We start from the raw sequence: 25,789 nt of genomic DNA on the forward strand, positions 1-25,789 counted from the left end.
AATGACCTTAAAACTAAATGACTTAAAACGGAAGTCATTTCATTCTCTCCGATTGTTTCTGTGGGTCCGAAATGCTGGAAGGGCTCTTTAAGTTGTTCTGGCTCAGGGTCCCACTTGACTGCCATCATCTTGAAGATACTTATTTTGCCATAGCCATGACCATTATTCTCGATGAGTCCATAAAAGACATCTTGAAACAGTTTCTGTGTTCTCACCAAGGCCCTAATGGATGGGGCCAAAGAATTACAAGCCTTGTAGATGGTTTTGGATATTCTTGATGAAGACTTATTCATACTGTTCTTATTGATCATCTGGTTCAGATATGAATTCAGATATCGGCAGGGGCCAAGATTCTGTGGCAAACAGGACAGTTCTAGGCCGCCAAAAGGGGGCAGCGACTACCCAGCCCCAATTAATTATTACAGAATAATATGATACCAGAGTATTCAACTTAGAAAAGTCAAAAATCCGGATTTTTTTTTTTTTTGGTGAAATCTCTTGATTTTTAAATGTTCAGATACTAATTCAAAATTATTTTTTTAAGTCCCTGTGCAAGCTAAATAAAATGTTTCTTCATGTTAGATTTGGCCTACAGGCTTGTAGTTTTCCTTTAAGCTGTGATAAAATTAAGTTTTCCTACTCTGTACTTAAAGAAACCTAGGCACTATAAGGCTAATAATTTACCCAGGATTAAATTTAGACTATAATACCAATCTACTGATTTGAATGCCAAAATTAATGTTATTAGAATTATTTCTTTGTGATGTTATGTAGTATTGATATTTAATAGTTAATATAGAAATTAATTTCTGTTAGATATCTGCAGCTAGTTTTAGTCTTAGAAGAAAGAATATTTAGAGAGATAGTGATAACAATATCACATATCAAAGTACGTTACCTTTCCCCCAAAATTTGTCTCTCCCTCTGGTCTGTCTTGCTGAATAAGACCCAGCCACTAAAGGCAAAAACTGGGGAGTCGTCCTAGATTCCTCCTCTTCCTTCTAGCTCTCTTCTCACATCTTCATGATCATTTTCTCCTACCTCTGTGCTGTTTTAACTATTCCCACTGACTAAGGTACATCCTGTTTATAAGTCTCTACAACCCATCCTTTATACTCTTTCTTTCAGAATAGTCTTTCCAAACCATAAATCCTACCATGTCATTGTTTGGTGAAAGTCTCTCAGTGATTCTGTATCGCTTTCAGAATAAATTCCATAATTTAGTGTATTCTCGCCTTTCCCTTTCTATCCTGTCTGTTGCCACATTCCACACATGGTGTTTCTTTTATTTAACATGACCTTTTCCTTGCTCCCTGTTCCTGCATAATTTTTTTTAAAGATCCTCTGAAACTTGCTTTGAGTTTCTTCAGTTTGATTTTAGGCTCCTCAACTTTTTTTGCATAATTGCCTATATAAATCTCTATTAAATTGCTGTTCTGTGATTATTATCTTTCTTATCTGCCTCCCGCATTAGACTATAGAAGTAGTCTTGCCTTATTTGTATTTTTGTCGTTTTGTCTTGACTTAACTCTCAGTTTACCATTAGGAACCCATGTTTAGTTTTTGACTTTATTTTTGAGTAGTTATTACTGTTTATAAATATTGATAGTTCATTACTTTATTCTTTTTTAGAAATCTTACGAAAAACAGGAAATATGCCCTTTCTTCCGTTTCTTTTTTTTTTTTTTTTTTTTAAGTAACACCCTTATAGTTACTGGATGGATCCATTAAACCCTTTTATAAATGTAAGATACTCTATGGAACCTTGATTATAGAATTCTAGAGACACCATCACTGTAGTCTTTTTCCAGCTTTCATTGAACACAGTTGAGAATTCAGAATTTTTCATTTGTCATCCACATGGTAAAGAGAAAAATAACAGAAAAAGATGTTTTTGCAATTATTACACAAATCAGAAAATTAACACAAAGAGACAAAAAGCACTCGAGGCAAAGTGATGATGGTGAAATTGGTCATGTAAGCAAAATCTCAGACCCTAGGTAAATTCTCACACTCAAGAGTCAGTGAGTGAATAATATATTTCTAAGAACAAGAAGAAAAATTTAAGATTTTTATAACTTTACTCTCCTTTCTGTTCAACATAAAGGACTTAGTTATGTAATGTTTTGTGATAAGAACTTGGGCCATCCCATTTTGCTAAAAAGGACTTGTGACTTTATCTTTCATCTTTTGTATTTGTGGCTAAATTTTCCTTGATACAATTCTTAGTTGGTCAAATACTGAAGATAGTTGTAAATACAAGGAAATTGATAAAAAACAGATGATGAAGAGATGAAAATAATTATAATCTTTATAATATAAATCTATTATTTTTATAATATAAAAATAAACAAATGGGACCTAATTAAGCTTAAAAAAGCTTTTGAATAGCGAAGGAAACCATAAGCAAAATGAAAAGACAACCCACAGAATGGGAGAAGATATTTGCAAACAATTCGACCAACAAGGGATTAATCTCCAAAATACACAAACAGCTCATTAACAGAAAAAACAAACAACCCAGTCAAATGGGCAGAAGATCTAAATAGACTTTTCTCCAAGGAGTACATACAGATGGCCAAAAAGTACATCAATAGATGCTCAACATCACTAATTATTAGAGGAATGCAAATCAAAACTACAATGAGGTATCACCTCTCACTGGCCAGAATGGCCATCGTCAAAAAGTCTACAAAAAATAAATGCTTGAGAGCGTGTAGAAAAAAGGGAACCCTCTTACACTGTTGCTGGGAATGTAAATTGGTACAGCCACTATGGAGAACAGTATGGAGGTTCCTTAAACTAAAGATAGAGGGACTTTCCTGGTACTCCAGTGGTAAAGAATGCAGGGGATGTGCGTTCAATCCTGGTCAGGGAACTAAGATCCCACATGCTGCGGGGCAACTAAGCCCAAGGGCCACAACTACTGAGCTTGCGCACCTCAACTAGAGAGCCTGCATGCTGCAAACTACAGAGCCCATGTGGTCTGGAACCTGCGTGCCACAACTACAGAGCCCACGCGCCCTGGAGCATGCACAACACAACTAGAGGGAGAAAAGCCACACGCCACAAGTAGAAGCCCACATACTGCAACGAAGACCTGATGCAGCCAAAAATAAATAAATAATAAAATAAATCTTAAAAAAAAAAAACTAAAGATAGAGCTACCATATGATTCAGCAGTCTCACTCCTGGGCATATATCATACTCTGAAAAGATACAGGCACCCCAGTGTTCATTGCAGCACTATTTACAATAGCCAAGACATGGAATCAGCCTAAATGTCCATCTACAGATGAATTGATAAAGAAGATAAGGTACATATATACAGTGGAATATTACTCGGCCATTAAAAAGAATGAAATAATGCCATTTGCAGCAACATGAATGGACCTAGAGATTATCATACTAAGTGAACTAAGAGGAGGACAAATACCATATGATATCTCTTACACCATGTGGAATCTAAAACACGATACAGATGAACTTATTTACAAAACTGAAACAGACTCACAGACTTTGAAAACAAACTTATGGTTACCAAAGGGGAAAGGTGGGCTGGGGGGTAAGGGCAGATAAATTAGGAGGTTGGGATTAACATATAGACACTACTAAAGATAAAATAGATGATCAACAAGGACCTACTGTATAACACAGGGAACTCTACTCAATACTCTAATAACCTATATGTAAAAAGAATCTGAAAAAGAATAGATATATGTATTGATATATGTATAACTAAATTACTTTGCTGTACCCTTGAAACTAACACAACATTGTAAATCAACGATACTCCAATATAAAATAAATTTTTTTTAAAAATCTGAATGTGAAAATGTACAATTATGGAGCAAAGAAGATGACCTTTCTCTCTTCAGTGAAATTACGATTTGTCATAGTCTTTTAAAGTACTGTATTTAGGGCTTCCCTGGTGGTGTAGTGGTTGAGAGTCCGCCTGCCAATGCAGGGGACACGGGTTCGTGCCCCAGTCCGGGAAGATCACACATGCCGTGGAGCGGCTGGGCCCATGAGCCATGGCCGCTGAGCCTGTGCATCCAGAGCCTGTGCTCCGCAGTGGGAGAGGCCACAACAGTGAGAGGCCCACATACCGCAAAAAAAAAAAAAAAAAAAAGTAAAATACTGTATTTAGATGATGCAAAAGAAGAACCAAAAGTAAGGGTAAGCTAGAACCTAAAAGAGAGGTATTTAAAATCTAGAGTCAGTAATATGTTTTGACCATGCAAGTGCAAGAAGAAACAGAAGTAATGATAAGCTAGTACCTATTATAGATATGTTTGAAATCAGAAATTGTATTTACTAGATGGATATACTCCAGATTCATAGATAACAGTCTTAATGAGCAGCAATTTATAACATTCTCAGCACTAGGAAACTGTGAATAAAATGTGTGTCTGCTATGGGTACATTCTAATTAAGATTTCTATAAAGTTGTTTTTCATTGTCTGTTTTTTAAATTATTTGTAAAATAATTGAGTTGAAAACCATTTAAAAGGTCCTTGGACCTAGGTAATAAATGCTAATGACTAATTTTTCTGGTATTCTGAGAGTTAAGAAATGATTCTTTATTTCAATGAATATCTGCATTTTGGTATTTGCTAGAATGGGCTCTTTATAAGAAACACCCATTTCACGTTTATTATTCATATATTGGTAAATATAAAGACCTGCCATTTCCTTAGTTAAATAAATCTTTGTCACTCCTCACTGACGAGTCCTTATGTTCAAATAACATATTTTATTTAAAACTCTATCTTAAGGATGTGTGGGTACATATGCATGTTTTTATATTCTGACATTTGGAGTGTACTCTTTTTTGTTTGTTTGTTTATGGCGGTATAGTGCTGATGAGCTCCTTCTAACTGAGATGATGTTTAATGGCCTTTTCAATGACCTATCAGCAGAACAGGCAACGGCACTACTAAGCTGCTTTGTGTTTCAAGAGAATGTGAGTTAATAGTTTAGCACATCTTATTTGTTAATTTACATGTCTTATAATTTAATATTATTATGGATTTTTTAATTTTTAAAATATGCCTGCATGTTTACATATTATAGGTAATGTTATTAGAAATCAATGTAACTATAACCCAAATTTAGTAAGAGAGAAATAATTAAATGTATATTATTAGAAAAGAAAGTAAACTAGAATTTTATTTATAGACAATCATCATTAATCAGATTCCAAGTTAAAAATTTGCTCTATAACCCAGTGCATTATTTGAAGATCTAGCTTAGTCAGACAGTCTAGAAGGAAAAAGAAAAGGTAAAATTAGGCAAAACTAGTAAAAATGAAAAGGGAGTGAGGTCGAATTAACATTCCTCTTCTCAATTTTGGAGAATAACTGTGAGGCAGCTGATTGTACTAGAGGCTGAAGTCTTAGTTTTCATTGGCAAGATTTGAGATAATGGCCATACGATTCTCATCACTGGCTTGGCAGTAACTTTTTCATATGAGTAGTTAGTTGACTTTCACCAGCTCTTAAGAAATCAAAAAATGAAATGCTGGATGGACCAGAAGGACACTATCATCGTTTACTTTATTGCAAAAGCCAGTATGATTTATTTTAAAAAGTAAAATGCATGTTTCACATTTCAAATTCAAAACTTTATTCATTGTTTATAAAATTGGCAAAATAAGAGTAAGACAATCACATTTACCTTTTAAAAATAATGTTGCTACTATATAAATTTTTAGAGAACCTTTTACCATATACACTTAGTTTAACTTTTAAAAAAGTAAATTGTGTAAGACAAATTTCTTTTGCAGTTCTGCTGTCGATCTGTTTATCCATTAACTATTTCCTTATTTATTAATCAGATCAAATACATAACTTACTGGAGTAGGTAGGTATTTTCTCTCAGCTCTCTGATTACAGATCAGAATTACAACTGCAGTGGTAATGATAACAAATAGGACAGTAATCCAAAAATGATTTATGCTCTCGTAAGAATACCTGCTGTGCACCCATGAAGTAATTTAATTTGCATGTGAGGAATGCATTCCTTTACAAAATATTATGTTTGGCTGTTGTTTTCCTTAGGTTCAAAATTTTATTACATTAATTTCCAAGATAATTGTTTAGAATGTTTGTCCAGTTTTCTTTGAACAGATATAAGGTTTAGAAATTATTTGGAGATTGGTGATCTTCTGCCTGTGTCAGACTTTGTCTTGTGGCTAATTTCTTATACTGTGCTTTTTTTTTAATGTGGCAGTAAAAAAATCCTGTCTTCTGAGAGGCCATGTATGTTACCTCTTCATGGGAGTTGGGCCTAGCCAAAACACAACTCTTGAATCTTGGGGCAAGATGTCACTAAATGTAGTTGAGATTTGTTCAGTGAAGCCCCACTGTGTTATATGTAGTGTCATCAATTCTTGTGGTGTGGTGCCTTTCAACATCAAAATGGGTAATTGTACTGAAAATACCATGGAATTCTGTTGATACTTTAAAAGTATGTTTTCTAGCCAGAAAGGAAGGTAAATATAGTAAGATACTTGTCATAAATGCTGATACCTTCTGTTTTAAAGCTTGTTGTTTCTAATACCGTGCCCCCTTATTTTTTGTATCATTAGAAGTAATTTAAAGATTACACAGTATTTACAATATAAATATCAAGTATCTTACAAATACTTATTAAGCACCCACTATGTGCAATGCAGATACTTAGACACTAGAAAGACAGCAGAAACTTTTGCTTTCATGATACTTTCATGTATGCTAGTTGATGAAGATAAACAATAAAGAAATGAAATACACACATTATGACAAAAGGTGATGAGGGTTTTGGAGAAAAGTGAAGCAGAGGAGGCAGATAGAAATTGTTGCGAGGGCTGGGGTTACTATTTTAAGTAAGGTGATTAGAAGAGGCCTCACTGATAGAGTGACATTTGAATTGAGACCTGAAAGAGAGATAGGGAGCAAACTGCACTCACCTGGTAGGAGAATATTGGTAAAATGAAACATAGCTTACTTACATCAGGACCAGTGCCTTCTACTTACAGTGACCAGGAGAGAGGGAGAGATCAGTAACTGTTGATCGTGAATGGACACAATGTCAAAGACATGTACTTGTGTACTTTTCACTAAACTGAGATGTGTAGTTCATTCATGATACAAATCAAAACCAAGTCCTATATAAATACTGATGCTCAAAGTAAAGGCAGATCTATTGCAACTAACCTATAGTTGCTTTTTAAAAATTTACGTGTAATTACTTTAAATTGTCTCACACATATATATATACATATATACATACATACCTTTCTTGTAATAATTTTATTTTTGTATAGTAAGTCTATCTTTGTCAAAATTTGTTCCTTAATAATAACTTTATTCTAATCACAAGTCTGTAGGTTTTGAGGACCTGACTTATTCTCTTTGACTGTGTAAGAAACTAACAGGATTCAAGCAGCTTGTCCAAGTTTATTTGACTAGTTAGTAATAGACCTGAAACTCTTACTATTCTAATTGAGAAACTGATAGACTTTTCACTAGTGGGGAGACAATAATAAGAATACTGAAACTTATCTAAACTTTTAAATATTTTAAAAGTGGTTAGAGAGCTAGAAATATCTGGGTAAAACTAAAATTGAGGGCATTTTTCTAATGTTCTTTATCCAAGATTTTTAATTTCCACAGAGTGGGAGTTGCCTAGAAGCCAAACTGTTTCAAAAATCAAAGTATGATACAACAGTTTATAAATGTTGATGTAACTAAACTACTATGCATGTTTACAATATTTTCTCCAGTTCCATTTATGGGCACAGAAAATAGCTAGTTTAGCACACTTTGCAAATTTAGCAGTGTAATATTTTCTTCTGAAATATAAGAGAATAGTATAATTCAGGATGAGAGGAGTGGTAATTTTGCTTACACAAACTAAGTTGATTAGAAACTCTAAATGCTAACGACTGAGGTCTTATAATTTGAAATTAATGGATATCATGAAAGCTTTGTTTTGTTTATAAAAGCAGATAGTATATACTGCATTTTAAACTTGGGTTTTACATACAATCTTCCTTTTCTTTCATAGTCTAGTGAGATGCCCAAATTAACAGAGCAATTAGCAGGACCACTTCGTCAAATGCAGGTAAGATTTTTTTGAACTACATATTTTATGAATAGTATGTTGTGAAATAAACATTTGTGACAGTCTAATCATAATATTTATTACTCCACAGAGACAGCTTCCTTCAGGATTAAATATATCATTTGATGTTAGTCTTGTCATTTACTGCTGTTTTAATAACATCATTTGTAATTTTTCTTTTAAAAATTAGACATTCTCCCTCACCAAAATGTTAAGTTATATAGAGTTGCTGTGAGTACAGATTTAACACTGCATGGTGTAGATAGGCTATACCAACAGTTCAGTGTCTGCATCGTTTTCCTTGGTGTTAAGAATAGCATCTTGATAGATTTAGTTAGCTTAATTTTTTATACATTTTTCCATCTCAGTTTACAACAAATTTTAAAATCAGGTTTTAAAATCTGTTTTAGCCTAAGAAATGATTTATTTCTGGATCCTCAAAGCCACAGTAGTTTATAGTAATGAATTGGTCTCTTTTATTATTTTTCTTGGGAAGAATGGTTTTATCTATCTTTTCAACATTAGACAGACAGGGAAAGATGAACTATAAGACATTGCAAGAGAGGAATGAAAAGTGAATCATAAAAGAAGTCCCCTTTAATGTAACATTTAACATTCCTTAATATTACTAAGAAATTTAAACTTCCAGAATCAGGGAAGTCTTAATAGGCCCAGGAGTTTTTGACCTTCTTGATTACCAAGGAGAAAAGAATGAAATCTAACTTCCTATTGTAAGGAAAAGGAAATATTAAGATTTACATTTTTTAAAGCATTGTTGGAGAAAAAGCATCATTTTGCCATAGGATTTATGTTTCTCTGAGTCTGGCTTGTTATTATTGTCTTTGTTTTCTTAATGAAACAATTAGAGATGAGTTAAATGTTACTGTTTAGTAATTTTAATGAAGAGTTTTGGTTTTTGTAGAAAAGGTATTACTGGGTGAAAATCATGCTCTTGATATGTTTTTCTTAATTAATGTAGTGGAAAACTTTGCTGTTTGATTACTCAGCAGTGGAACAGGCACTGTGGCTACTTAGAAGCAGAATATCCAAATTGCAGACTTACTACCTAGGAAGAAAAAGGAACCTTGTAGAATACTGACTTTGGAAACCTAAAGAAAAAGTGATACGGGAGATCATAAGTAAGAAATTTTTTAAGTATATGTTTTATCTTCAAAGGAATGTGCTAAAAGAATTGCAAAAGTTTCAGCAGAAGCCAAATTGGAAATTGATGAGGAGACTTACCTAAGCTCATTTAAACCTCACTTAATGGATGTAGTATATACCTGGGCAACTGGAGCTACATTTGCCCATATCTGCAAAATGACAGATGTCTTTGAAGGTATGGTTAAATTTTGTACACATATATTTCTTTCTGATATAAGAAATATACTTAGGATGGCATTGATTTACTAAACAAGAATAATATATTATTTTTAATTTTTGATAATAAAAGGAAATCTTCTGCCTATGTAAATCAAAAATATTCTCCACGAATCCTTTGTATTATTTAATAAGCTCAGTCTGCTCATTATAACAGTTTATAATCCTGTGCCAGAGTCTCTGCAATCACAAATAAGGCCTATTTATGTGGGTATTTTTACTTTTGGTTTTATTCTCTTAGTAATAACCTAATGGCTTGCTATGCAATTCCACCAAAAAATAGCAGAGCTAAATATGCTGTCCATCATTGCATTTCTAAAATCAATCAGAACTGTTACTCAACTGAAGAAAAATTTTAAATGAAGAAGTAAAGGTAAAGGGAATATATAAGGAGTAATTAATTATAAGTGAATTACAAGAAGCAAATAATAAGCACAATATTTAAAGAAAACCATATTTAGAAATGCTGTATTCATTGCAAAAAGATTGGCTTACGCAGATTGTAGATATTTATAATGGTGAATTGTGTTTGCACCAAACTTTCTTAAAAATTAAAATAAATGAGCTTGGACTTCATAGATATTTATTATAAGAACATTTAAAATTTTATTTTGAGAAAAATTATATTTTTAACATACCCTGTATACTATGCTTTTTACCCAATATTATTAAAGACTAATAGATTACTGAGTTTATGAATCTCTGCAACAGAATCAACTATGAGCCTTTACTTCACTACATTGAATTTTAATGGGTTTTAAGGTTTTAAATATTATAGTTTATAGTATATTATTTTTGAATTATGGTGTGCTGTTTTAGTCCTTTCCCTAAAGTTTATTTCTAAGCCTCCATTAAATGGTTATTAGTATTATGGTCCCAAAATCTTTTTCTGAATACTGTATTCTGTTACCAGGATGGTCATTATTTATTAGGTAACTACTGTGTGCCAGGAGTTGTGCTAATAAGCATTTTATATAATTTAGATCTAATCACCAAAGTAGCACATCAGAGTAGACATTATTTGCACTTTGCACAAGGAAACTGATTTTTAAAAGGTAAATAATTTGGTCAAGGTCATGGAGGTGTATGTACTACATGATGGCACTATGATTTGAATTCTGGCCTCTGTGACTACAAGCACGTGATAGTTGATAACTTCATCTAAGAACCATAATACCTTATCTTTGAGTTTTGGACCACCTAGAGACTTCTTAAATACTACCTAAAATTATACCATCTCTATCCACTGAAAATTTATGCTTGTAGGAATGGTAAGAAGGTCTATAATAATTGATGGTGGGTAGCTACTGTTGAGGCTGTGAGAAGAGAGCATGACATCCTCATCTCACCTGTGAACATTGCTTAACACGCAGAAACCCAGATAGATGTATGACAGCTTGTGTGTTTCAGACACACAAAGGCAATCAAGTACAGCATCACCACTCTTCAGTCTAACTTCTTTTGGGAACATAAAGATGAAACTAATTACTGTTCTATGCCTAAATTCTACGACTTGTTAATATAATAGCTCATATTTGTATATCTGCTTCTCTGAGAAGGCGAACACAATGGCATAAAACAATAATGGTGCACTGTTTGTTTTGTTTTGTTTAAGAAAAATGAAGGGACAATAGGCCTAGAAATATAGGAAGCCTTATAAAATTATCTTTGTGGATTATTTTTCTATTCTTTGTACTTAAATGAAAAAGTTACCGCAGTATGGCAGATAAATCCTAAACTGCTAAATTGAAGACAGTTTGTATTTTTTTTAATTAATTAATTTATTTATTTTTGGCTGCGTTGGGTCTTCGTTGCTGCACACGCGCTTTCTCCAGTTGCAGCGGGTGAGGGCTACTCTTCTTTGCAGTGCGCGGGCTTCTCATTGCGGTGGTTCTCTTGTTGCAGAGAACGGGCTCTAGGCGCGCAGGCTTCAGTAGTTGTGGCTTGTGGGCTCTAGAGCGCAGGCTAAGTAGTTGTGGCACACGGGCTTAATTGCTCTGCTGCGTGTGGGATCTTCCCGGACCAGGGCTCAAACCCGTGTCCCGTGCATTGGCAGGCGGGTTCTTAACCACTGCGCCACCAGGGAAGTCCTGACGGTTTGTATTTCTGCCACCTATGAGTTGATGTTTTCCACAACATACTAGCAATTCCTGAAATCTGTTTCAGTTCCTGAAATCTATTTCAATTCCTTGAGGTTATTTCAGTGTCACAGTTTGCTTGAGAAATCTAAGATTAAAAATTGAGGGATTCAGTTTATAACTTGAAATTGGGTCTAACATCAACACAATTTTCATGGTACCATTATACCAGCTATACCTTTTCTTTCTAAAATTGGGAAAGCTCATAAAAGCAAATTATATAATTAAACAGCAAAAAAATAACTGAGAACCTTGATTTACTTAGGATATTGTTTTTTGTTTTTTTTTTTTTTTGCGGTACGCGGGCCTCTCACTGTTGTGGCCTCTCCCATTGCGGAGCACAGGCTCCGGACGCGCAGGCTCAGTGGCCATGGCTCACGGGCCCAGCCGCTCTGCGGCTCTCAACCACTGCGCCACCAGGGAAGCCCCCTTTTTTTGTTTTTACTATGTTGTTTAGTTCGTCCATTTCAGAATAGCCATTCTCTCCTCATCTTGTTACTGTACATGCTTTATATAATTGGAAAAATACTATAATCAAAGCTCTAGCCCATAGTATAGTGTGTCTTTATTTTTACAGGCAGAAAATGACTGCATTGGAACTTTTTAGTGTGCTCTGGTCAAGTGTCTGATCATGTCATGTCATGAGCCTCAGGAGTAGTTTTAAGTATTTTTCAAACATTAGCTGGAGCTAGTTAACATTGTAATGATTAACACCATATGTTTGGGGGACGTCTGATGTAAGAGAAGAGTTTATACTGTGATTCAGTTGAGGAATTTTGAACACTTCACATAAATAATTATTGCCCTGTTACCACCCTGGAAAAAATGATAGAATATAATCGTTTCTTATTTCCATCAATTAAATTTGGATAACAATTAAAAATATATCTGTATGGGCTATAGCCCATACAGATACGGGGTTTCAGTCTACTGATCCATTGTAGTAGATCCATTGTAACCTAGACAGGGCCATTACTATTTACTTCTGTCTATACAAAAACAATATTGTAGTCTTCACTGTGCATGAAGGATTTGCTTTCCACTAAGCACATGTCATCAGGAAAGCTCCTATGACGAATTATCACTTGAAAGTGTTTACTGTACTTCTGCCTGTCATAGGTTTTTTTGTTTTGATTTGGTTTTGGCTGCGTTGGGTATTTGTTGCTTTGCATAGGCTTTTCTCCCTAGTTGCAGCGAGCGGGAGCTACTCTTTGTTGCAGTGTGTGGGCTTCTCATTGAGGTGGCTTCTCTTGTTGTGGAGCATGGGCTCTAGGCGCGCGGGCTTCAGTAGTTGTGGCACACGGTCTCAGTAGTTGCAGTTCGCGGGTCCTAGAGTGCGCAGGCTTCAGTAGTTGTGGTGTGCGGGCTCAGTAGTTGCAGCATGTGGTTCCTACAGCGTGCGAGTTTCAGTAGTTGTGGCACGCAGGCTCAGTAGTTGTGGCTCACAGGCTCTAGGGCACGTGGGCTTCAGTTGTTGTGGCATGCAGGCTCAGTAGTTGTGGCTCGCAGGCTCTAGGGCACATGGGCTTCAGTAGTTGTGGCACGCAGGCTCAGTAGTTGTGGCACACGGGCTTAGTTGCTCCGCAGCATGTGGGATCGTCCCCGCACCAGGGCTCAAACCCGTGTCCCCTGCATTGGCAGGTGGATTCTTAACCACTGTGCCACCAGGGAAGTCCCTGTCCTAGATTTTTAAAGCAAATGCTGTTTGGCACATTCGTACTCTCTGCCCCCACCGCATGGTCTTCTCAACTGCCTTTGCACTAGCATAGTTTTACCCTTTCTTAGGAGACGGTACATCAGTGTTAGAAGGGATTTTCCAATGGATTTGTTATTTCAAAATACTTTTGCTAATAATAGTAGAGTAACATTCTATTAATATGTATCTGTTCTGTGTTTAAAGTTTGGCACAGTTTTAGTACTAAATGACTTAGGAATTAGTACCTGATACTTACCCATTTAATGAATAATTAACTGAGACCCTAGTGGGATCAGGAATTGTGCTGGGTGCAGTGAAAGCAACAGTCTCTGCCCTCCAGGAATGTTTTCAGCCTAAGCTGGGATCTAGTGGTAAATGATTGCAGGAAAATATAATTATAATCCTAACCTCAGGCCTCAATAACCACTTAGATAGGAGTTTTAAATCAAATTCAGGGCGTGAACTGTGGGGAACCACTTTTGCAAATGCCAGAAAGCTGGAGGTAGAAATAAATACCTCTCCAGATAAAGAAATGTGTTGATTTCCATCCTCAATTAGAATGGTGTTGTTTAAGAACCTCATGAGCTTGATGTTTATAAGATTACCCTTAAAGCATGTGTGCTCAAATGTCCATCAGTGGATGAATAAATTGTGTATTATCCATATAATGGGACAGTATTCTACTGTAAAAAAAAAAAAAAAAGTGAAGTACTGATTCATGCTAAAATATGGATGAACTTTGACCAGATTAAGGTTCTAAGTGAAAGAAGGCAGACACAAAAGCCACTTATTGTACAATTTCATTTATGTGAAATGTCCAGGATAGGCAAATCTGTAGAGACAGAAAGTAAATTTGTGGTTGCCACGGGCTGGGGGAAGGTGGAAGGAGGGGGTAGTGTGACTGCTTAATGGATATGGGTTTCTTTTTGAGTGATAAGAAGATTCTAAAATTAGATAGTGATTATGGTTGTACAATTCCAAATATACCCAAAACCACTGAATTTGTACACTTAATTAAAAGGGTGAATTTTATGCCATGTGAATTATATTTCACTGTGATAAAAACAGGCAGTGACACTGGGGTACATGCTTTAAAGTGGTAAATTTTATGTGTATTTTACCACAATTTTTCTTCAAAAGGCAATGACTAGGGCTTCCCTGGTGGCGCAGTGGTTGACAGTCCGCCTGCCAATGCAGGGGACACGGGTTCATGCCCCGGTCCGGGAAGATCCCACATGCCGCGGAGCGGCTAGGCCCGTGAGCCATGGCCGCTGAGCCTGCGCGTCCGGAGCCTGTGCTCCTCCGCAACGGGAGAGGCCACAACAGTGAGAGGCCCGTGTACAGCAAGAAAAAAAAAAGGGGGGCAATGACTAGTAAGAATTCAGTTTTGCTTTACACTCTGGCAAGACCAGAAAAAAAGATTTGTAACAAACCGTTAGGTTGTTAGTGTGTATGTTTCTGTTTCTGGTGAGCTTCAGATAGCCTGGGGGGATGGGTAATAGCTTTGTATCTCTTATCTAACACTTAATCTAGGTGGTCCTAATTGATGAGGCGGAATGATTTTCAAAACTGGGAGTAAGGAGAACCCTTGTATTACAGAGAACTGCAGTACGTAGGTATGCTGGGTAATTCACTTCTTCATGGTAGGCTTCATTCATCCCCTTTACGCTGCAGGCAGCTATGGACAGTGTTTGTACACACACGGTGATTTGTTGACAAGACTGAGGTCAGCAGCCACAGCCATTGTATGTGCAACCCTGTACCGCCTGGCCTCATTTTCTTAATTGTTCTCATGTCATCTGAAACTGTCAGATCTCATTTTCCAGAAATTGAGTGGGAGTGCTTACAAAGTGTGGCAGTGTTTGCTCGCTTAGATGTGCGTTTAGTTTCTTTAGCTTATCTTAGCAATATACTTCATGTGGTTGGGCCTCTGATAGCTTTTGCAGATCCTGGCTATTAACATGAGTTTCTCAATTTGTAGAAATACCAAAACAATATCAGGTTATCTGTGATTCCCAGTACACATTTGAAATCAGTCAAAACAGAGTTTGTGAGCCAGGGTACCTGGCTCTCCGATGCCCTGCACAGCAGTTTTATAAAGGATTTCTTTTCAATTCTAAATGACCTGTGAAATACACTCTGTTCCTTTTTAAAGTCCTATATATATTTACATTTTTAACCATTACCTAATTTAATTCTCTTCAAATAGAAGTGTTTGCAAAATACACATTTAATATCTGGCTGCATGAGTCATGCAATATTCATTACCTTCTCCATTCCAGCCCCCACCCTGTCTCTAGACACCCAGAAGTTACTGCGACTGTATTTCCTCTTTCAGTGAGAGCAGGACTGGAGCTCAGCATCCCTAGCACCTGAGAACAGAAATAACAAATATAGCCAACATTTATTGAGCTCCTATTGTGTTACTGACACTTGTGAAGCACCCTACATGCATTATTTCATTCATTTCTCACAATAACCCCATTAGGTATAGGAATTCTTGTTATCTCCACTTTATAGAAGAGTAAACTTAAAGTTTTTAATATGTTAATAGAAATGATTTGGAAGGAAAGTATTGAGTTTACTTTTGGGAACTGTTGAGTTTGAGATGCCTATAATATGATCAACTTTTTGTTGGCAATAGTATCTAGCTGGAATTGATAGCATTGTTTTGTTTTTGTAACCGTTGTTTTTATAATTATGGCCTATTTATAAAAAATAAGTGAGCAGCTTTCATTTACTTAAGTTAAAAGTGTTACAGCAAAAATGAGTGATACGCTAATGACTGAAGTTTGTGAAATACCACCTTTAAAGATAAAACGTAGGGTCTACAAGTGATTATCCTAATACAGAAATATCACACATGGACCATCCAGAACCTTATGTTTGAATCAGGACTGAAACAGACTCACCAGTGCTCCTACTAGCATTTGCATTAATGGTATCAAAAGATTTTTAAGCAGTAGAGGAGCACCGTTCCTCCTGGGATGCAGTGGGTGGGGGATAGGCTCCTTACGTGCCCTTGTTGTGTCGCTTGTGCCTGCACATGGGGGCCCAATGGAAGAGGGAGTAGGAGCTGCAACACTCATCCAGGGGAAGAGATAAAGGTGCTATCCATTTCTCAAGTCATGAATTTACCAGTGGAGCTAGGAGATGCTCCCTTCTGATCCTACAGTGGCTGGTGTCCATCTGGCAGCCTCCTGTTCCTAGGGAATAGGCTAGTCCTCTTCTTACCCATATTTGTAAAGCTGGTTGGTTGTGTTTGCTTCATGGTTTTGATTTCAGCCCCATCCTTTCCCCCATTGCAACTTCAGGCTGTTTTGTGCATTTTTATCCTGTCTCACCCAGGTAACTGTCCTCCAGATGCCATTCAGACCTGCTTTCTCCCCCTCCCCCTCCCCCTCCCCCTCCCTCTCCCTCTTCCTCATTTAGGCCATTAATTGAGCTTTCTCCTTCCCTGGTCCTGTCTGTTCATAATTTTCTCAGCCACGGTCCCAGCAAAAACAAACTAGTATCTTCAACTTTTATAAAGGTTTCAGCTTGTAAAGGTCCAAGATTCTTCTTCCATGAACTCTTAGCCTCAAAGTTTAAAGGGAAGCCATTGCTGTAAAGGGTGGCTAATACGGTTATCTCTGCCTTTTCTAATGAGGGTGTCAGATTTCTTTTCTAAACCTAGATGTAAAACTGTTAACCTGAACCTGAAAGGCATTAACCACCTCTAGGGTTTCTCATTTGTAAAATGGTAGTAGAATGTTGGATGTGGCTAACGACAGTCTCCTCCTACTTGGAAACAACATCTTCAGTGAAATCACTATTTTCTTCTGTTAAAGGTTGCTAGTAAAAGCAGCAGTGTTTGTTCTGTTAATTTTCAAAATCTTAATATAGTTTATTGGTGTCAGAATGAGTTGTCTCAGTAACAGGAAGTAAACACCAGGTAGATATCACATAGCTGCTTCCTCATTCTCTTGGAGACCTGCTGTGGAGAGGACACAGCTACTGCTTAGAGAACTTTCCTTCTGAACCACAGTTCCTTTTTTCTAGTCATGGAGAGAGAATTAGGAAGCAACTGATATTCTTGTTTTCCCATCTGCCTTATGCACCACCAACCTGGATCAGTCTAATAATTCACTTTCTCTATTCCTGTACTTTCACAGCAGAGTTCTGCTGGAGAGTAATTGTATGATTTGGTGTCATCAAAAGCCACAGTCTGTAACCTCAGAATCACATTAAACCTAGTAATAATAGAAGTAGCAGGAGGAGGAGAGACTGTTGAGCACCGGCTGGGTACACTTTGAACACTACCTCATGTAGTCTTGCCCACAGCTTGCTAGTACAGTCCCTCAAGTAGTAGATGCCATCTACTACTTAGTTTGCTTAGCTATAAAGTGGGAAGAGTAATAGTTCGTATCTCGTATTGTGAGGTTAACATCATGCATGTAATCCCTGGTCCACGTCCAGAGACTATGTCCTCCATGCAGGACTTCTCTCTGGCTCTGAGACTTCTCGTAGAGGCAATTCCAGATCCTCACTGCTCTCTTAAGCATCTACCTCAACTTTGCCCCAGATTTCTAGGTGATCACTCCTGCTTCAGAGGAAAGGGAGATGCCACTAGGCCTGTCTTAACCTAGAAATTCATGGCATATATCCTTTCCCTTATTTTCCTCTTCAGAGGAAATTGCACTCAGTTCCAGGGCCGCCTTCCACTGTTTTCTGCACCTTTGCAGTCTTGAGTCACATCCTTTCTGCTGCCATTTTAGCATACGAATATGTTTATATTTCTCATCCACGTCTTCTCCAGCTACCAACATAACATACAGTGTTTAAGAGCAAGAGCATATATATCCTGGTCTTAAATCCTACCCACTCACTAGATGAATGATCCTGGGAAAGTTACTTAACTGTGCCTGTTTCCTTAGCTATAAAATGGTAATAATAATAGCTCTTATCTCGTATTGTGAGGTTAATATCATGCATGTAGAGCCTTTAGTACAGTGCCTGGCACAAAGTAGTCAGTAAGTGTTAGCTGCTGCCATCATTTTTTAGTAAGTTATCTTGTTGTCGTCATCATCCTCAATCCCTCAATCCTTTCACAAGCCAGGCTTGGAAAGAGTAGTCGAGAATAGACCATCTTCAACTCCCTACCTCCCATTTCCTTCTTGAGCCATAGTAACCTAGTCCCCCATTTCACTGAAATTATCACAAGTCATTACTCTGATTGCCGAATTAAGAAAACAGACTCTTTGTGACTGGATCCTACTTGCCAATTGCCACTACTTCCTACTTCTTGAAACCCATTACTGCAAATTCTTTGGCATTACCTGGCAATGAAGATTTATAACAGAAGTGAGGAGCTTAGAGTATGACCTGAAAATCTTACTAAATATTTACAATTTTTTCTCGATTATTTTAAATGTATAAACTGAATTTAATTAAAACTGAAATTTATGAAAGTAATACATTTATTATAGAAAATATAGATAAATCATTTTTGTGAGGTACTATAGTATAATATGGTTAAATGCTTAGGCTGTAGAATCTAACTGTCTAGATTTAAATCCTGACTCCATCATATACTCCCGACTCTGACCTTGGTCAAGTTATAATTTCTCTGAGCTTCTTTTCCCTCTTTGTAAAATAGGGATAACAGTACTTGTCTCATGGAACTGTAAGGGTCAAACAAGAAAATTTACACAAAACATAGATTGTAGACCTGCCACAAAGTAAGTACTCAGAAAATGTTGGACATAACCCTTTTCTAACCCTTTTTTCTTGAAACATGCTCAGCCTTATTTCACCTTTCCTTGATGCCTAAGTCTTATTATAAACATTAATTACTTTACTCTCCTATAATAAGAAGGCCAGGGTTATTGTAAGATGTGTGTAGATGTGGAGGTGAGATGTCAGTCTTGACCCTACTTCTCCAAGAACTCCATGGACCTTCTAATGGGAGAAGAGGAAGGACAATAAAGTATGAACTTTGAATATTTTGGTTTAAGGACTGTATTATGACCTTACATTCCTTTAGAGCTTTGCCCCTGTCACAGAATTTGTGCATCTCATATCTCAAGTGAGACAAATCCAGTTAGGTAAAGTAAGCCCTCTGTTTAAATTGCATTTATCGTCATTTACCTTACAAATGAGAAGGGGAAATAAGAGTAGAGTAAGGGCCTAGATCATAGAGCTAATTACTTAGCTGAATCTTTCCTAGTATCCAGGTCACCATCCAGTCTTCTTTCCTCTAACTCCAGGTGTCTCAGCTCACTCCTTTTATAACCAAGTCTAGATTAGGTGAACATCCCGTAAGTAGGAGATGATAGCATCCTTTTAAGAGAGGTATCCCCATTGATCTTTCAAGTTGACATACGTGCTGGTGTTCCTCTTGTTGACCAATCTCATCCCATAAACCTCTTGCTGTGAACTAGCATCTTTGTGTTCTGCTTGCTCTGGCCCATAGGTGGGTTCAGAAACCAGGCATGTTGTCCTTATCAGCCCAGGCCCTCGTGCAACATTTTCTCAGAGAGAAAAGGTGCTGTACATGTACATGGGCATTTCCTGCTGAATCCTAATGACTCTCTTAGGTACATGGCTTATATTTTTGCCTTTGTCTAAGCTCAAATTCCATTCTGCTTTATGAGTTAAATCTCTCTACTGTTTTTCTCCCTTGGGCACACTGTACCATAATGTGCAAGGCATTAAAAGGTAAAAAGGAGCCCTCAACACTGCACATCGAGTGTATTACAAGAGCTTGATACATGTTAATGAATTCTTCCAGTGTTGCAAGGAGTTAAATAAGGACCTGAAGTGTGAGTTAACAGCTTGCATATCAGAGAGAACTGATATTCCTAATGTATTTCAGACATTAAAAATGAAATCCAAGGGTTTTAAACTTAGGCAGGTGGCACTTAAGAGGAAGGATCTCAGGGCCCCTCCTTGTGCAAGTCTGACAGAAGTGAAACTGTTTACAACTTCACCTTTGATGCAAACACTTGTCTCAGACGGAGTCACATCCAGTGGGAAGAGACTGATCTCTTTTATGCTTCATTGAGGACACATTGTGTGAGGAAAGCACTAATGAAAGAGTCTAAGGTCCAGAAGAATGATTGATTGCACCTTTAAAATTGACAAATCTGATCCTGTTATTCCCCTGCTTAAAAATTCCCTGTTGCATTCTCTTCACAGGATAGTATCCAGAGGCCGTAGTAGGCCACACTCAGGGTCCTTGAATAGCTGCTTTTCTACATTGTCTCAGTGGTCTTCCCTTGTCACTGCCTGACAGGGACCTCATTCATAAGAGACCCAAGTTATATGTCACCTTTGCTACCTTTCACCGATGTTGCTCTCTCCTGTGCTCCCAGGGCATTTTGTTTACTTACCTCTCTAAGAGCAAGTGTGAACACATTATAATAAATCCATGACTCTCTCTACCATTAGTCAAGGATGGGAATTAAACTTTTCATCTTTGTAGCCTTCCTGGTGCCTAGCAGTCACCAGTCAAGTTTACTACTGGTTTACTGCAGGAGAAGTCCCTCAAAGTACTATCAATCAGTTAAATCATCCCATGTTCACCTTCCTTGCGTCTTCACAAAAGTTCTGCTATTCCTGATTATTTACACTTTACAAGTGATTTGTTTCCTTTTCTGTCCAGGCAGCATAATTCGTTGTATGAGGCGCCTGGAAGAACTACTTCGACAAATGTGTCAAGCAGCAAAAGCCATTGGAAACACTGAGCTGGAAAATAAATTTTCAGAAGGTCAGTATCCAGCCCATAAGCTTTTTCTAATAATTTAGGCAAATCCTGTTGAGACTTGAGCTCTTGACCACAACCTAGGAGAACATTTTCAGATGCTCTTCACTGGATTGCCATGAAGGGCCATGTAGTAGTGTCCAAAGAAAATATCAGTGTGTGTGTGTTGGAAAAAGTTTGTAAATGAATATATATAAAATGTCAAAATATTTATTGTGCACTTATTGTGTGCCAGACATTGTTTTAAGCACCAGGGAATACAGCAGTGAACAAAAAAGATACAAACCCCTGCCTTAATGGGGCTCACATTCTAGTGCAGGGAGGTGGACAGTAAACAAGTCAACAATTAAAATATATCAGGTAGCAATAAAAACAAAGGAAGAGACAGTAGGGAATTGGAGGATGGATACGATGGCCTAGGGTCCCCTACTCAGAAGGTGGCATTTAGGTCCTTCATAGACACTTGATATACTTAAGCAACAACAAGAGGCCAGTGTGGATGGAGCACAGCTGAACAATGAGTAGAATAGTAGGGGTTGGAGGAAGAAAAGAAATGGTCATGTAGCTCCCAGCCCTCAGCTTTTTGCTCTGAAATGATTGGAGGTTTTGAACACAGGAGTGACGTGCTCTGACTTGGGTTTCACAAGGCAGTTCTTGCTGTTGCATCACAGGCAAGTCTGTAGATTAGCAAGGTGGAAGCAGGAAGACCAGATCAGGAAAGAATGGCTAGACCAAAGTGGTAGTAATGGGGAGAGGCATACATGCTTGCAAATAATTTCATTCATTCCATCTGAATGCTGGCCAAGAGAAAGGACTATGAGTTAAAACATCAAAGAAGAGCAGCCACATAGTTGCTCTGAGTTACCAGCTGCTCACAGTCAAACCTGGTGATTCTGCTGGCAACTCAGCGCCTTAAGAAGAAGCTTATGAAAGCTGCTTATATCTTCAACATTGTTAAAGAGAGGCAGACCTATTTAATCACTCCAGGGTTAAGTCTAGTTTTGTAAACTTCTATATGATAAAATGTGTTTGTCCTTAGTCCAGAAAGAATTTCACATGGTAACTGAAATATAGTGCCTTCCATTGCAGGCTGAAAAATTCATGCTTTTGGGTCAACTAACTTCTTGGACAGCTTAGTCCCTCTGGTCTGGTCTTTCTGAATAATTTTAGACACCCCCGCACGCACGGGGTACTTTAGATTCAAGAGTCATGAGAACAGGGGTCTGGTTTCTAAGTTTCCCATGTCTCAGAGGTGGCTGTGAACTCCTCTAGGTGTCCTTCAGGCAAGCAAGGTTTTGTATTTTCCAGGCTTGCCCTCTCACCAAATTTAATCAGGATTGTTGTGCTGTCTTCAAAACCCCAGGGGAGAAGAATTACATTCTTTGTGGTCTTGAGAATTTAAACTGTATTTTCTTTTCTCTTAGGAATCACCAAAATCAAGAGAGATATTGTGTTTGCTGCCAGCCTCTACCTATAAAGAGTCAGCTAAAGGAATGTGGGATTTTAAATTGTTCACCACCTGTCTGATGTATTATATTTAAATCAAGCATCATTCTAAGAAAGCATATTACATACACAGTTGTACATAAGCATTACATTTTTTTAATAAAAAAAATGTACAGGTGGGGCATTTGTTTTAGTGAAAGGCTTGAAATTTTTTGTAATGAACTTAGAGCTATTAGATAACCATTGTGTTAAATGTAACTATATACACACAGGTAAAGTGGGCATCCAAGAGTTACAGTAGCAGCAGTCCCCTTAAAGGCTTGTATACTGGGAAGAAGGACGCATCCTCTTGCCTTCTGGTTGCAATCATTTTCCTTTAGAAAGCAGGCCAGCTTCATCTGGGCACTCTGCCACCTTCAAGGTTGGTGAGTGTTCCGATAGTGATTCCCTGTCGTTGGTGTTTCATGCAGAGTTGTATGAGAGTCCTCTTCTTTTCTTTCTTTAAAAGGAGAATTTCTCTCCTTGAAGAAATCTGATACATATACAGCCTGTATAGAACAGGTAACATTTAGAATGGGGCAAAGTATTTAATGATACAATTTTAAATAAGTTTAAACCGTATACAAAGTTGCAATAAGCAGTGTGCAAAATATAAACAAAAGGATATACTTTACAGGGTACAGGTTAAGGGTACGAATAAATTAGTGGCTAACAGGAATTTTTGTTAGGGACATTCTGACAGTTGCTCTGTTATGTACTGGGCAGATGGCTTCACTCTGCTAGCCCTTAATGAAAGTGTCATTCCTCATGTAAATTAGTTTTGTTTTTTGTTTTTTTGTTTTTTCCAATTCATACTAAAAACACTTTATAGCCAGAGCTTTTTACAATTAAAAAAAAATTTAGTAAATTTTTAAATAACTTGCGAAGAGTAAGTAACGTAGGTATTATTTGCTATCTATCCTAAAATGACTTTTAATAACGTTGGGGTCCTCACCCAGTAGCAATTATTGAGCCACATTCTCTGCCTTAGCATACTTTTCTCATTGGGACATTTTTTTCTACTTATTTATCCAAGTGTTTCTCAGTATCAGGATGTAGGCTGCTGCCCTGTATACTTACAACTAATACTGCAACCAGAGCTCCTTGAATGAGTCCGGTCAACACATCACTCCAGTGGTGTTTGTAATCAGAAACTCGAGAAAGGCCCACATAAATGGACGCAGCAACAAGACCAAATTGCAGTGTAGGGCGTAAGAGTCTTGCCCAGTCTCCCTTCATCCTGGCTTGAAGATAAAGCTAACAGAAAAGATAAAAATAAAGAAAAGAGCTTAACATACCAACTGGAGACTATGTTTTATAATTATCACCACATTGTTAAAGGGTTGATGTTTAAAATGATAGTCACAAAATATTAATATTCATTAAATAATCTGTGATTTACTATATATATGGAACAGGGCTTTAGGCAAGCATTCTTGTACTCATTAATACCTAAAAATTAATCCCAAAACAAAACCAAAAGGATAAAAAATTTAAAAAATAAAAACTATTACCACCACTCTTCAAATTATGAACAAGGTAAGTGTTTCAGACCTTCTAGGATTTCAGGGGGCAGCTCCTCACCTTGCAGTTTGAATTATAACTGTCATTAGTGTAGAGTCTTGGGATCAACTGCTAGCATTCTGAGCACAGGTTGCCCTTACCCTGGGCCAAGCTACTGTATTTTCTAGCCAGCCATCTAGGAACTAAATTTGCTTAATTCACCCAAACAATTTACTTGAGAGCTCCTCTGGCCTCAAATTATTTAACAGAGCAACTGAGACTAAATAAATAATCTGTATTTATAAGTAAATACAATAATCTGCCTAAGTAAATAATACAGTTTGTAGTTTAGTCCTGATCCAGTAAAGGAGTCTATTCTTTCAATAGCACCTGTACCCTTTAAGTTCTATGACTTTTCTAATCAGACCTGAGAATCTTGCCTTTGCCATTGTCAGCCTGCCTCTGATTTTGGGTGCATCCCTAAAGATTGTAATGTAGAATGAATTTGGAATAGTTTCCTATGAACTCCTTTCAGCCAATATGGTCTCATTTTTGTAAAACAAAAATTTTCCTAACTTCTATCCAATAAGAATATACTTCTTAATATTCATTTTTTAAAACTCTGCTCAGTAATTTATGGCTCATATACTTAAACTGTTTTCTGAGGACTGCATTTAATTATGTGGCTGTACCCACTGACACTGCCTATTTAAAATAGATACACAAATCCATTTCCAGTTCTTTGGGCACTGCTATGTGTGTTCAGTTCTCAGCACCTGGCAAAGCCCCAGAGGTTGTCTAATTTTATCAAGTACTTTATAGTATAAACATCTAACCCTAAAAGAGCATACCAGTTGTTTAACTGAGTTGGACTCCTTAACTGGCTGAAGTGCTACTGGCTTTCTGTAGAGCTCCTCTTCCCTTTTTTTGTTTGTTGTTGTTGAAGCTATAAAAACGTAAGGAGTAAGAGGCTTGTCTCAAGATTCTAGAGTTGGGAAGATAGTTGGTTCTGGTTGGGGCAAAGTTGACATGTGCCAACTGAAGCCCAGTTAGATACCACAGCCGTGCCAGGTAAGATTTCACCTCATTAGTTCTATTTTTATTGGAAACTTTTTGTTCATTTTAAGGAGGACAGTTCCTTGACTAGGGCTGAAGCCAAGTTTCATATATAAAGTTTAACTGACCCTCTTCTTAAGCCACCTTTTCAGGTAAGGGTTAAAGGCATGGGTTATTTAGACTATAAAAACATATACCTAAGAATTACAAATACTTACATGAATGCAGACATCTTAGGGAGAACTGCACCCATCCCTGCTAGCGACATAGCAATAAAAAAAACCAAAAAGCAAAAAAAAAACTCTAAAATGGTTGTAAAGCTAGTCCTACCCTAAAGGAAACTCAGAGACAGGGCTTTCAAGGCTCTCCCTCACTTAAGATTCTAAAACCCCTCTAACAATACTTTCCTTTGAAAGAACCCTGACTTTGACTCTAGGTAGCCTGCAGACATCTGTTAAATAAGTATTAATTTGCCCCAATCTCTTCCTCAACATCCCTGTGAAAGTAACATTCACTTATGGTCAGTAATCAAATAAGTTGCAGTATACTTGAGGTGAACCCTTTATCCTCTAAGTACTTAGTTTCTTCTTACACGTCTACCCAAGTACAGATGGTCCCCTTGGTGTGGATCCAGAGGCCACTCCCCCTGTGGGAGCTCTGGGATTCCCCAGTTGTGAT

General features: G+C 37.2%; 2 protein-coding genes across 12 annotated transcripts in view; one reads left to right on the forward strand and one right to left on the reverse strand.

Moving 5' to 3' along the window:
• MTREX (Mtr4 exosome RNA helicase) overlaps positions 1–22,701 on the forward strand; it is a 136,109-nt gene extending 113,408 nt beyond the window's left edge. For 5 of the 6 annotated variants that reach the window (XM_033852861.2, XM_033852862.2, XM_073802118.1 and 2 more), the window contains 5 exons: positions 4,861–4,966; positions 8,053–8,109; positions 9,286–9,448; positions 20,969–21,073; positions 22,492–22,701. In XM_033852861.2, coding sequence (XP_033708752.1) covers positions 4,861–4,966; positions 8,053–8,109; positions 9,286–9,448; positions 20,969–21,073; positions 22,492–22,544 — 484 coding nt within the window. In that variant the 3' untranslated portion in view covers positions 22,545–22,701. Of the gene's footprint in view, positions 1–4,860; positions 4,967–8,052; positions 8,110–9,088; positions 9,249–9,285; positions 9,449–20,968; positions 21,074–22,491 lie in introns of those variants that run through there. The other variant, XM_073802119.1, reaches the window with a different exon arrangement.
• The window catches only part of PLPP1 (phospholipid phosphatase 1), a 120,205-nt gene continuing 115,677 nt past the window's right edge, over positions 21,262–25,789 (reverse strand). For 3 of the 6 annotated variants that reach the window (XM_073802123.1, XM_019930040.3, XM_019930041.3), the window contains 2 exons: positions 23,633–23,809; positions 21,262–23,061 (listed from right to left, as the gene is read on the reverse strand). In XM_073802123.1, coding sequence (XP_073658224.1) covers positions 22,930–23,061; positions 23,633–23,809 — 309 coding nt within the window. In that variant the 3' untranslated portion in view covers positions 21,262–22,929. Of the gene's footprint in view, positions 23,062–23,632; positions 23,810–25,789 lie in introns of those variants that run through there. The other 3 variants (XR_012330674.1, XR_012330676.1, XR_012330675.1) reach the window with 2 other exon arrangements.

Source organism: Tursiops truncatus, chromosome 3 (genome assembly GCF_011762595.2).
Source record: "Tursiops truncatus isolate mTurTru1 chromosome 3, mTurTru1.mat.Y, whole genome shotgun sequence".
Taxonomy (NCBI): Eukaryota; Metazoa; Chordata; class Mammalia; order Artiodactyla; family Delphinidae; genus Tursiops; species Tursiops truncatus.